We start from the raw sequence: 13,637 nt of genomic DNA, 5'->3' as shown, positions 1-13,637 counted from the left end.
TGTTGGGGTGATAGATGGGAGGGGGTTGGGGACAGGATGTAAAAGGTGAAGGGAGTAAGAAGTACAAACTGATAGTTACAAAATAGTCATGGGGATGTAAAGCACAGGGAATATAGTCAATAACATGGTAGCAACTATGCATAGTGCCAGGTGGGTACTATAGTCATCCGAGGGATCACTTATATAAATATCTAATCACTATGCTGTACACCTGAAATAAACACAAAATAATACTGAATGTCAACTGTAATTGAAAAACTAAAAAGGGGGGAGGAAGTTAAGGGGAATAAGAGGTTTAAACTCCTGGTATAAAACAAATAAATTATGGGGATGTAATGTACAGCATGGGGAATACAGTTAGTAATACTGTGATAACATGGAATGGTGTCAGATGTTGCTGGACTCATCATGTTAATCACATCTTTAAGTATATAAATGTTGAATACCTATAGTGTACACCTGAAATTAATATAATGTTGTATTTTAGCTATACTTTTAATAAAAATCTTAAAAAACAAATAAAACCACAAATTTCTAGTTTACTTCTTCTAACATTCACCATCATGGTTTGCCTCCAAACAGATCCATGTGCTATGTGTATTATTAATAAAGTATTATGAATACAAAATTTTTACCCGAAAACCATCATTTGATAATGGCCCAAAATATTTTTAAGAAGAAAAAATATCTTTTCATTGTAAACACACAAAACAGCTCCTAAACACTTCAAAGTTCTGAATTTAGATTCCAACCAGAAGAAGTTTAGCGAAAGAAAAGTCAGCACAACACTATTGCACCTTCAAACTGAGGAATAAGACTACCACATGTGATCCCACAAGAGCTCTTTTAAGGACCAAAGTAAATCTAGTTTATCTAAAACTTGGTAGAATAATCTAAAATAAATTACACAAGGGAACACTGACATTTTTGTGAGCTACTTTGGGCATGTGTCTCCAAGAACTTGATCAACAACCAGTATCTAGTCTCCTATCAAGGAAGATACAAGTACAAATAAAAATGGTTGTGTGTATTTATTCTCAACTTTTAAAAAGGTCTGTCAATTTATAGGCGAAGTAGGCATGATTCCTAGCACCAGACAAAAGCAGGGTACCTTCTGTATGTTGTATATTCAGACACTTTCCCCTTCTCTTAGGAGCTATCCAAATCACTTAAAAGCATTCTTTGGAATTTCTCTTCTAACTGACCATTATTAACCTTTATAAAAAGATTCCTTTCCACAGTTAACTAGAACCAAAAGTATTTCATAATTTTTTATTGATGGCATTTATCCCATGGTTTAACATGTTAATTATACTGTAATAAACATGGCTTAATATTAAACTTTTCCTTATTATCCAAAGTCACCACAGTCCATTTCAGTAAATATAAAAATATATGCTTAATACTTTGTACAATACTGGTTTTTGGTCCAAACAAAACTGGATCAGAAAAGCCAATAAATTCACTTTAAGAATCTCCAATTTTTTTTTAAAGATTTCCAAATGGATTTAGGTAACTTTGAATAATGGGATTTACATAAAATCTGAGACAAGACTAAACAAACAAAAAAAATTCTAACACAAAATTAAAATTTCAAGTTCACAGATTTATATGTTATGCCAAAAAAGTACAGAAACAAAATTGTATTTACACTCGTTTCGTAATAAAATAATGAAAAAGGCAAGACAGGTGATAGTCAGAAGAATGAAAATATAGAAATAGCATAGAATTATTAAATGGAGAAGGAACTAGATCTAACAAGTCCTTAGCATGGATCATTCTTTAATCAGGCTTCCTCTATCAGAAAATTTTAGTGCACAATACACCCAACTCACTCACTTCACACATACACCAGCACAAGCTTGGCATGGAAATCATTCATTTCAATATCCTCTAATCTATACAGAATTCCTCAGCTATAATTACAATTCCAATGCGTTCCATAAACGCATACCAACGCACATAGTGGTGCAGACGAAGAGGTTCTATACAAAGCCATTCGCTGAGCAGGCTCTATTCCTAGATTCAGCCAGCCTAAGCCAAATCAGTAAATAATTTGCTGGATCATAAAATATTTTTGCTGAAGAATCAGTCATCAGTCTAGCTATTGTTTTTTAAAAGGAGGCTGGCGGGAGGTGAGGGTGGGGCTTCCGCAAAGAAAGAAAAAGGAGTAAAATTCCAAAATCAAAGAAGTTCTTAGACTTCAGATAACCCCAGCATGTAGTACAATCCAGTCTGAAAGCAGGACACCAACTATTAAAATTGTTGTGTATAACACCATTGTGATCTTTATTTCCTGCGTCTAACAGCAGTCTTTATCTTGCGACCAGGAACTGAAGTTCCAGGAGAAGAGAACATATTTTTCCCATTTGACCTGTGAAAAATAAAAACTTCAAAATGTGACATGATGATAAGACAAAATTTTAGAATCACAATATAATGCTAAATGTGACCAGTGATGGGGTGGGGGCAGAGGGACACTGTTAAACTCATTTTCTATTGAGTTTGACTATTGTCACACACACACAACACACACCCTCTGCTATTTTTCTCAGGTTAAGACCCTCTAAAACTGTAACATGGTAACTGATATTGGAGAATATACTTGATTTTACCTGAACTATACCATACCTTGGTGATCTTAAAACAAAACACATACACACACATTCATGCACATTCAAGCCCCCTTACCATGTTAAACTCTCCATTTCAACAAGAAGAGTTCTTACCCCACTGTAAATGCTGCTGATGGCTGATTGAATGGAAAGCCCCCTGAGCTGGAAGGCTGGGCTGAGGCTGCAGGTGTGCTAGGATTCGCACCAAATGTGAATACTCCTGATGGATTGTTGTTGGTGAAGTTAAAATTTGTAGTGCTGCTGCCAAACTGGAAAACTGAACCTACAATAGTTGAAGCAGAAAAACTTCATTAAGGTGAAAAAATGATAGCTTTTCCAGAAATGACTCTGACCCTTTACATACAAAACATAGTCAAGAGTTAAGCTCTCTTATGGTCACTTAATTTAAAGAAAATTACAAGTATTTTCTCCATTGACACACAGAGAACATACTTGACACCCTCCAAGAAATGACCCAATTTACCCATAACCAAAGGAAAAAGAGCAGAGTGGACTTGTGGTTAGTGGAATCAACAAACACATTTAGCTCCATCTTCTTCAAAAAATGCATTAAAATAACAGTACAGGGATTTTTACAAAGATGGGGAGATCAGACAACAGCAACAAAATGTAGAGGCTGGAAGGCTGACTGACTACTGACTACTGAACTAGTAGCAGGGAAAGCACAGAAGCAGCTCCATGTACACTGAACATACCGAAAAGGTTTAGGTTGCAGGTATCTCTGACAGTGAGAAAGAAGGTGTGACTTAAAAAAAAAAAAGAAGGATGGTAGAATATCTGCTTAAGAAGCAGATGCCCAGCTCATTCCCTCCTCAATACCAAACAAGACAGTCATTCTCCTCCAGGGGTACCCAGCGGAAAACAGTTTTATTCTCTGGAGAGGTCTCTGGTTTGGGGGTCATCAAGGACAGTTAAAGACAAGGACATTATATTGAAAATAGAAGGATTAAGAAAGAACAGGGCTGATATAATGAATATTAAGAATTGCAGCCTTCCTCTCTGACTCAGCTCCCACAAAACTGGCAATTAGGAAAAAAACACCCTCCAGGCAGGAGATTAGGAAGAATTTTCTCTTACGAATCTGAAAAGACCTAAAGATACTAAAGTCCGGGTCGTCCCAAATAAACAGGACAGTCAGATAAATCTGCAATGAAATTAAAGATCTCATGCATACCCATGTACAACAAATTATACAGTAGTATTTAGGTGTCAAACACTCATGAAATGAGAGAAATTATTTGCAAACCAAGTAACTGATAAGGGGTTGATATCCAAAATAAATAAGGAACTGCTATAACTCAACAGTCAAAAAAACCCAAGTAACCAAATTTAAAAATAAGCAAAGAACTTGAATACACATTTCTTCAAAGATGACATACAAATGGCCAATGGGTATAAGAAATGATGATCAACATCACTAATCATCTGGCAAACGCAAATAAAAACCACCAGATATCAACTCTCACACCTGTTAGAATGACTATTATCAAAAAGATAAGAAATAACAAGTGTTGGCGAGGATGGAGAGAAAAGGGAACCCTGGTGCACTGTTGGTGGGAATGTAAATTGATATAGAATTACGGAAAACAGTATGGACGCTCCTCAAAAAATGAAAAATAAGAACTACCACATGATTCAGCAATCGCATTCTGGTTATATATTCAAAAGATTTGAAATCAGAATCAAAGAGCTATTTGGACTTTCATGTTAACTGCAGCATTGTTCGTAATACCAAAATAGCCAAGATGTAAAAACAAACTAAATGTCTGTTGACAGGTGTACAGATAATGAAAACAATACACACACACACACACACACACACACACACACACACACACACAAAATGAAATAATATTCAACATTTGAAAAAGGAAATCCTGCAATATGCAAAAACATGGATGAATCTGGAGGACATTATGCTAAGGAAAATGAGCCAGTCACAGGAGAATAAGTTACTTCACAATTTTACTATATAAGGTATCTGAAAGAGCCAAACTTCCGGTGGCAGCCGGAAGTGGGGGCGGTGAGGGATGGGGAATTGATATTCAATGGGTATAAACTTTCAGTTATGCAAGGTGAGTAAGTTCTAGAGATTTACTGCATAACATTATCCCTAAGTTAAAAATGCTATACATTTAATTTGTTACAAGGGTAGAGCTAGTGTTAAATATTCTTACTACAATTTAAAAAAACTCGAAGAATTATGAGTAGACAGACAAGAAGCACCATTCATCTGAGCAAAGTATTTCATAAGAAACACTAAGACTAAAATAACAGAGATAAACAATTTGAAGAAAACTGACTAAGGAAAAGTTTTAAGGAAAAAAAAAAACCCTCATCAATAATAACTTCAAGAGATTATTATTATATAACCCCTCTGAAAGGAAGACAGAGGATATAAAAAGGAAACAACCACAGAACAAAAGGAATGCTTGCAAATTAAAAAGTAATACTAGTGGAAATAAAATCCCAACAGGTAGTGAAAGATAAATTTAAGAAATCTTCCCAGGAAGTACAACAAAGATAAAAAGTGGAAAAAAAGAGAAGTTTTAAAAAAATAAGGGACAAAATATTCAAAAGAATTATTCAAGAAAATTCCCCCAAATAGAAGTTCACAAAAAGGACACACTAAATTCCTTACACAATCAATGGATAAAAGTGGATCCAGACCAAGGAACATCCTTCTAGTAAGTCAGGAAAGTGTCAAAAAGAAGAGATTCTAATGAGATTCCAGAAGGAAGAAATAGGTCCAAAAACAAAGATCAAGAAAGGTGTTTCTAGAGCAACTCTGGGTGCCATTAAGTCCACAATGAAGAAATGCCTTCAAAATCTTGAAACCAATGTCCAATCCAAATCTATATTCAACCAAACATGGGGGCAAAATAAAGATCCTGTGATGAAAAACTGACTTTGGGTGGTGAACACACATTGTGATACATAGATGATGTATTACAGAATTGTAGACTTGAAACCTATGTAACTTTACTAAACACTGTCACCCCAATAAACTTAAAAAAAAAAAAAATCCTTCCAGAAATGAAAGGTCTCAAAATTTTCTTCCTTAAGTCCTTAAGAAATCATGGGAAGAGTGGCTCTATCAAACCAAGGAAGTAAGAGGAAAGAAGAAATGACATCCAGGAAAGAGAGATTCCTTTAAGAGGAAGCTAAAAAATAATCTCCAAGATAAATGGTAAAAAGAGACCCCAAGATCCCAGTTAAACAACAGGTCTCTGCACAAAGCCTGGTAGAAGGAGCAGTTTAGAAGATTCTGTGAGAAACTTCTTTCAGATACTGAAAAACAAACCATCAATGTATTAGAAAATACTGAGATCTACGCAAATGGAAGAAGTTATAATTAAGGATGAATACAAATATATTATTAACAAAGAGAGGGAATCAATGCCACAGAAAACAATATTTTGTATAGGAAAGAAAAAAAATCACAGTACACCACATGGCATTTGCATATTCACTATACTGATCTAACTGGACAGTGTCAATATGTTAGGAGAAATGAGAAAAATGTCACCTGTGTGAAAGACAGCAAAACTCTCCAATTCCATATTGGGAGAAAAAAAATATCAATAAATTCCTATTTAAAATGGTTAATGTGTCACAAAACTGGACAAATTTTCCTACCTGGATTGACATGGTACACATACCCAGAATACATACAGAACTCCTACAAATCAATAAGCAAAAGGAAAACAACTGAGAAGAAAAGTGGCTTGAAAAACTTACAAAGGTTCACAAAAAATGAAATCACGTAGAAGCCAAATACGAGAGAACTCATTCATATACAATTCTGGTAGGATATGAACAATAATCAGGAAAAGTTGTGTTCTCTTCTGAAATATGAAATATGTGTGCATAATTTTCAATTCAGAAATCCCTCTCCTAGGTATATATACTGTAGAAAAATATACTATTTGCCTTGCATTTCCTAATAGCTGAAAACAACTCAAACATTCATCAACAGTATTAAAAAAACTAGTATATTCATAAATCGATTTACAGCAATGAAAATGAACAAACTGTATATAATAACCTGGATGAACCTTACAAATAACATAGGTAGTCAAAGAAGCAAGAATCAAAAGACTGAATAAAGACTCCACTTATACCAGGTAATCAAACTACGGTGAATGTTACAACAAACCAAAAAAAGTATATTACAGTAAAAGACACATTACCCTAAATCCCCCTCAAAACAGTCCCCATCGCTTCGAACACACTTACCCATCATTCTTGCCACTTTCTGAAACAGTTCTGGAAGTCCTCTTAAGTGAGTGTGTTTAGTTGCACCGTTGTGGGTGCCTCGATGTCCTGAATTGATTCAAAACGTTTACCTTTCGGGGTGCCGGATGGCTCAGTTAGTTAAGAGTGCAAGCTCTGAGCAACAGGGTTGCCAGTTTGAATCCCACATGGGCCAGTGAGTTGTGTCCTCCACAACTAGATTGAAGACAATGAGCTGCAGCTGAGCTGCCAGAGAGGAGGCCGGATGGCTCAGTTGGTTACAGCACGAGCTTGCAACAACAAGGTTGCAATTCCCACATGGGATGGAGGGTGGTGCCCCCTGCAACTAAAGATTGAAAACGGCAACTGGACTTGGAGCTGGGCTGCGCCCTCCATAACTAGAATGAAGGACAACGACTTAGAACTGATGGGACCTGGAGAAACACACTGTCCCCCAATATCCCCAATAAAATTTTTTTTTTTAATGAAAAAAAAGCAAAAAAAAACAAACCAAACCAAACAAAAAAAACGTTCACCTTTCATGGTCATTTTGACTTTGGGGAAGAGCCAGAAGTCGTACGGTGCCAGATTTGGTGAATAAGGTGGGTGAGGACACACCATAATGTTTTTATTTGACAAAAATTGCCATGTACCAGAAATTATGTGTGACATGCGGCATTGTCATGGAGTATGATTTACGGCACACTTTAAAACACACCTTCTCTCAACCGTAGCTTACACCCGACTGACTATACAGAACAAGTTGAAACTTGTCACATACTGTTACAAGGGTTCCATGTACTGCTTCCCATATTGAGGATCCCTGCCTTTCCATTGGATGGCACTCGGCAGCAGCATTCACTGTATTTTGTGATCACAATGAAAAAGGCTCCACATCACACATCATTTCTGGTATGGCAATTTCTATCCAATACAAACATTATGGTGTGTCCTCCTCCACCGTATTCAACGGATCTGGCATCACGCGACTTCTGGCTCTTCCCCAGTCACATGACCATGAAAGGTAAACGTTTTCAATCAATTCAGGCCATCAAGGTGGACACAACAGTCCAACTAAAGAAACTCAGGAAAGAAGACTTCCAGGACTGATTCAGAAAGTGGCAAGAACCATGTGATAAGTGTGTTGGAAGCGAGAGAGAGTATGTTGAAGAGAATTAATGACAATGTATCTTTTACTGTAACACATTTTTTTAAATTTAAATATTCACTATTTTTTTTATCACACCTCGTATAGTTAAAAATCAAGCAAAAGTTTATTTTCTAAAGATGCATATATCACTACATTTTCAATAACACCCAAGAAAAGTGATTACCATAAAAACAAGGAAAGAAAGAAATGTGACTAAAAAGGGATGCAGAAGGGGCTCCTGGGTGGTGGTTAAACAAGCACTTGCTTCAACACTGTACTATTCATTTGTTTCATGCTCTTCTATATGAGATTATAACTCACAAATACAAATATTTAAACAGTAAAATTTTGAGGAAATATATCATTATAGCAGTGTGCCTGACCATGTTAAAAAAAAACACAGAAACATTTGTTTAAATATGCAGGTCAGATGAAAAGGCTAGTATCATCAAATAGAAAGTGTCATGAGACAACACGGCTGGACTGTCCCAGCACGAGAACTAGAACTGGGGTGTAAATTCCACAGGTAAATCCAAGCACAGAGAGGATCAGAAAACACTACAGTTAAAATCTAGGCTACAGTGCCCCAAAGTCAGGTGGGGAGAAATGGGATGGAATCAATCCAGGACCTAAATCAGAGGTGACAAATAACTACATTTTAATCAAAGGGATTAATACCTTAAAAATGCTAAAAGTTGTGTCAAAGTTAGGATTGTGGTTTATACGCAAGACTAAACACACACCTCTCTCTTCTGCCGAGTACAAGACAATTAAAAAACAAAAAAAAAAAGACATGAATGGTTTCAAAATTCAAAGAAAAAGATTGTATTTAAGACATACAGAGCCTGAGTATGGATACAAACCACATCACTAGTACACACTCACTGGAATTAGGAGCTGCTCCAGAGCCAAATGCAGACTGACCAGGCTGTTGTCCAAACACGGGTGGATGACTACTGCTTGACACTGTCCCAAAAGTAGGTGGTGCGGGCTGAGAACCAGCAGAAAATAATCCTCCAGAAGATGATAGAGATCCAAAGCCTGGGGGATTCGGCTGGCTGGCACCTTGACTTTGTCCAAACGTTGGAGTCTGGTTCACACCAAATGATGGACTGGCAGATGGTGCTGAAGGTCCAGTGCCAAATACAAAGGAGGATCCTAGAGAACAAAAGAAACACTTAAATCACCATGACAGCTAAAGGAAGATAATCCTCAACAAATCTCCATAAACTCAAAATCAAATTGTAAGCTTCTTTCCAGACTTTTAACTTGTGGAATGAATGCCACCAAGCTTTGGATGATGATTCTAGGAATTGTAGGAATACAACTGTCTGTATCACTGTTAAGTAAAACTACATAGAATCCATAGAAAAAAAAAAAAACTTACTATTAACAAGACTCCTGACTTTCGCAGTCAAAATTTTTCAGCGAATGCGATATATCTAAGAAAATAGCTGACCTCTTACAGAAATTTAACACATAGCAGGAATCAGTTAATGTTGTAATCATGAATATACTGCATAATGAGATCTAATGTCTAATAAATAAACCCCAGTGTCTGGTTACTTACGACTTACATTTCAAAAAGAACTCTTGGAAAAACGAAAGGTAACATTCTTGCTGAGGATAGAAAAACTGCTTCCAACAGTTAATTATATTAAACTTGAACAAAAATGTACATTGTACCACATGGCAAATAACCGCAACATCGTGGGTATGGATGACTTAAGGGCATCCATGCTGCTTTGTGATAACTTGCTACATTATTTCTAAGAGTTGATATAATTAAAAGCAATCCAAGCACAACATGCATGTGTATGTTTTTTCTTTTGTAAAAGTACCTGCTGTGCTAGATGTGGTTGTAGCTCCAAAGTTGAAACCAGACGTTGGTGTATTATTACTACTGGCTCCAGGACCAAAGACAAATGGGGTAACAGTAGTACCCGTGCTAGATGTGGTTGCTGGTTTGCTCTCTTCAGACAAGAGCAAAGACTGAGACGTACTGGATCCGGCTGGGTCCCCAAAGGCTGAGTTGCTCATTGGGCTGGCCTTTCCATACACAGAGGCAGCCACAGCTGCCCTGGAGGAGGACGTGGAACTGCCAAATAGGCTGCCAGTAGCTGAAGTGGCTGGTGGACCTGCATTAGTGGAACTGTTGTTCAAGAAATTTAAATCGGGCTTTGCAGAACTTTGATCTGGATGACAGAAATTAAGAAATGAACAAAAATCTTTAAGAAGAAATAATAAGAGACAGCATTTTTTCCTATACTACAATCTAAGAATTCATTAGAAAACAGAATTGTTTTTCCTACAGATTCATCAAATGGGCATCTGTTCTATTAAATGTGGGTGCAATCACACATATCCATCTCTTCGTTTATCGCTTATGGATTTTCTGTCTTGCACAGGAAACCTTTCATCAGTCAGATTAACAAAAATAAACATATGCCTTAAATGGAAACCTAACAAAATTCAAAGAATGAAATTGTACATGAGACAAACAAACCCGAGTACGGATACAAACTACTACACACTCACTATACACACTCACTGGAATTAGGAGCTGTGTTTGGATACAAGATCACATAGTGGCAGATAGCTGCACTTTAGTCAACCTGATTTTGCAATTTCTGCTGGCAGACTCATGAGTTCAACTGGTCCAAATGAGAGCCAATTTTCTCTGCAGCATTCAGTGACAGCTGCATCCTCTGCTCTCTAATTTATAACTCTACCTTCAGGACATACTAAATTTCTAAATATATGTGCATGTTTTTCCTCTACAGTTATTGTTACTAGACTGTTTTAATTATTGTAGCTTTATAGTAGGGTTTGCTACTTACTAAGGCAAATCGGTCTGTGTGCCTGCCCTTTCCCCAAGATTTCCTGTACATTTCCCCTTCCATATGAATTTTAGAAGTAGCACTGATTGCCAAGCTCCATAAAAATCCTAAAAACTGAAATTATATTGGGGGTGGGGCTGGGATGCAGAGGAGTGTTCTCACTCAGGAACAAGTGTTAAATATGTCTTTTATGTTAGCATGTAACAGGCTCTATCATTATTACAAAATACCAATAAAAAACATAGAAAATACAAATGGGAATTGTTGCCTAACTCTACTGCCGATTTGCAGGAAGGCTACTGATTGTTACATGATGATCCTGTATCCATCTGCCTACTTGAAGACTTTTTAAAACGCTCTTCCAATAATGTGTCAGTTACAGTACTGTGTGGAGACAGGGCTGGTCACATTACAGGGTGGGTCACAATGACATGACTGACAGAAAACGGAGCACGCTGGCTCACTCTCACGTCACTATATGGCAGGTGAAGAGCATCTGTTACAATGGAAACAGCATAGAGAGACCGTGATTAAATTTGCTCAGACCCTATCTCACTTTTGTTCCTTTCCAAACAGTATATAGTTTTTATTTTCTTTCAAGGGTGTTTCAAAATATCCAAGTAAGAGTTTAATAGACAGAAACTACTCCTCCCTATTTGCTAAACTCTCACGAGTCTTTTTTCAGGTTTACTTTTCATTTTGGTGTCAGTTTATTATTCAAAAGTGTTCAACTTCTTCTGATTCTTCCTTTGTCTGACAAATCTGTATTTTGCCCTTATGCTGGATGAAATTTGGCTAGTGATAGAATTCTAGACTCAAGGCCATTTTCAATTTGAGGACACTGCTCTACTGTTTTTAGCATTTGATGTGACAAACAAAAAGTTGATGCTAACTAAAAGTCAGATGCTAATCTAATCACTGACCATGGGTGGCCAAAAGTTCTTCCTTCTCTGAAAGCCTTGGATTTTGGCTTTGGTGCCCTAAAATTTCAGTGATCTTTAGCAATGACTGCACTACTTCTATGTTTAAGACCAATGTCTTTCTGTATCTCTAGGAAATTTTCTGCTGTCATTTCTGTGACATTTCCTCCATAGTGTTCTCATCTTCTAAACACTCTTAGCCCACTGCAACTTGTGGATCTAGCTTAGATCAACCTCTCTCTACTTTTGCACTGTGTTCTGCAAAATTCCTGTTCACTAATCTGATCCCGAGCTATGTTTTTTTTTCTGCTACTTGGTCCACAGGCTACTTTTGTTTCAGCAACCAGGTTTTTGACTTTCAAATGTGCTATTTCATTTTTCCCTCTGGATTTTAGTTTTCATAACCACCTGCAATTCTCAGGGATTAATTATATTTGTTGTCTAAGTTCCTTAAATGTCTGATGACTACTGTTTATCTCTATTTGTGAACGTCGTCCTGTACATAAAGATTCATTAGTTAGCAAATATTTCTTGAACTTAAGAAAGAACTCTTCTTTTCCCGAATGATATATGCCAGTTCTTATCATAAAAGCCCGAACTAAAGGGACAAGGACACGGACAAATGCCCAACATTATGGGCTTTCCATTAGCTCTGTATTTCTCAAAATCAGATTTAGAGAAAATGTCCTCAAAACCACGGGGATTTGGAGCAATTAAAACTGACAATAATTCCAGATAATCCCAGGCTCCTCCTAGAAAGTTCTGTTACTGGTCTCTCGCAATTATGTTCAGTGTCAACCAATCCTTGATTTGCTGCATTTGTCGAGATAGCAAAGATGCCTTGCAAAAAAATGTTTAACACTTACCAGCGATAGCAGTGGTTTGAGATCCAAGAGCAAACATGGCCTTTGTTGGCTGTTCATATTTCTTCTCAGATGGTTTTGCCGCACTGAAACTAAAGGTCGACTTTGAAGAACTCTCATCTTTGGTTTGCTCACAATTCCCAAAGGAAAACACTGGTTGACTCTTTGGTTCTTGTTTGTCAGACTTCTTCTGAAATACTGGAGAAGTAGCAGTGACAGGGTCTCGCTGCTTCTCTTCTGTCCTTCCCAAAACAAAGAATGAAGCCGATGGCACAGGGGCAGGGTCCACACTGCCAAAAGGGAACCGTCCTTTGGCAGTAGGCATTTCTTCTTTTTTTGCTTCTGACGTCTTACATGTGAAAGGAGCCACCGAGGCACCCTTGGTTTCTGTGGCTCCAGAGTCGAAGCTGCCCTTGTCCTCAGAGGTCACTGTGGAGCAGGTAGCAGTAGGGGTGGGGTTAATAACTCCCGCACCAGAGCTAAAGCCTACAGATGAAGCTTTGGGTCCTTCCTCCTTCTTTTCTTGCTGCCCAAGATTAGACACCCCAAACTGAAGTGGGTCTAAAGGAGATGGATGGCTTAAAGCAGAAGAAAGCCCAGACTTAAAATTATTATCATTCTTACTGTCCTTTTTAACTTCTTTACGTTGAGAATCAGATGAAACTCCACATTGAAAATCTCCTGTTGGTTTAGAAGAATTGAAGCCTTCACTCATAAGGTTCAAAGACCCAGGATATGATGACACATCTATTTTCAAGCCTCCCTGACCTTCGAATTGAACATCTCCAACACGTTTTAAAGTCTGCGAAGGCGCAGATGAGGACGACGAGATACCAAATTTGAAGGATGGGGCTGCTGGTTTCAAAGATGAGGAAGATGCCCCAAAACCTTCAAAAATACGAAAGACACTGAATTAATGTTATCCTCTCAAACAAAATGTTAAACCTTATGAACCAAAAGGGGCAGAGGAATAACTTTGAAAAGGCCTCCTT

The 13,637-nt window shown here is 37.4% G+C and overlaps 1 protein-coding gene across 1 annotated transcript in view; it reads right to left on the bottom strand.

The window, feature by feature from the left end:
• Nucleotides 1–1,258: 1,258 nt before the first annotated feature.
• Nucleotides 1,259–13,637, bottom strand: part of LOC117027347 (nuclear pore complex protein Nup153-like) — a 71,833-nt gene continuing 59,454 nt past the window's right edge. Inside the window, exons 18-22 of the mRNA XM_033114997.1 lie at nt 12,649–13,553; nt 9,864–10,217; nt 8,908–9,180; nt 2,730–2,898; nt 1,259–2,374 (exon numbers count right to left, since the gene is read on the bottom strand). Of these exons, the coding sequence (XP_032970888.1) occupies nt 2,290–2,374; nt 2,730–2,898; nt 8,908–9,180; nt 9,864–10,217; nt 12,649–13,553 (1,786 nt within the window). The 3' untranslated portion in view covers nt 1,259–2,289. The remainder of the gene's footprint in view (nt 2,375–2,729; nt 2,899–8,907; nt 9,181–9,863; nt 10,218–12,648; nt 13,554–13,637) is intronic.

This window comes from Rhinolophus ferrumequinum, chromosome 9, assembly GCF_004115265.2.
Source record: "Rhinolophus ferrumequinum isolate MPI-CBG mRhiFer1 chromosome 9, mRhiFer1_v1.p, whole genome shotgun sequence".
Lineage (NCBI taxonomy): Eukaryota > Metazoa > Chordata > Mammalia > Chiroptera > Rhinolophidae > Rhinolophus > Rhinolophus ferrumequinum.
This window is presented reverse-complemented; position numbering and strand designations above follow the sequence as displayed.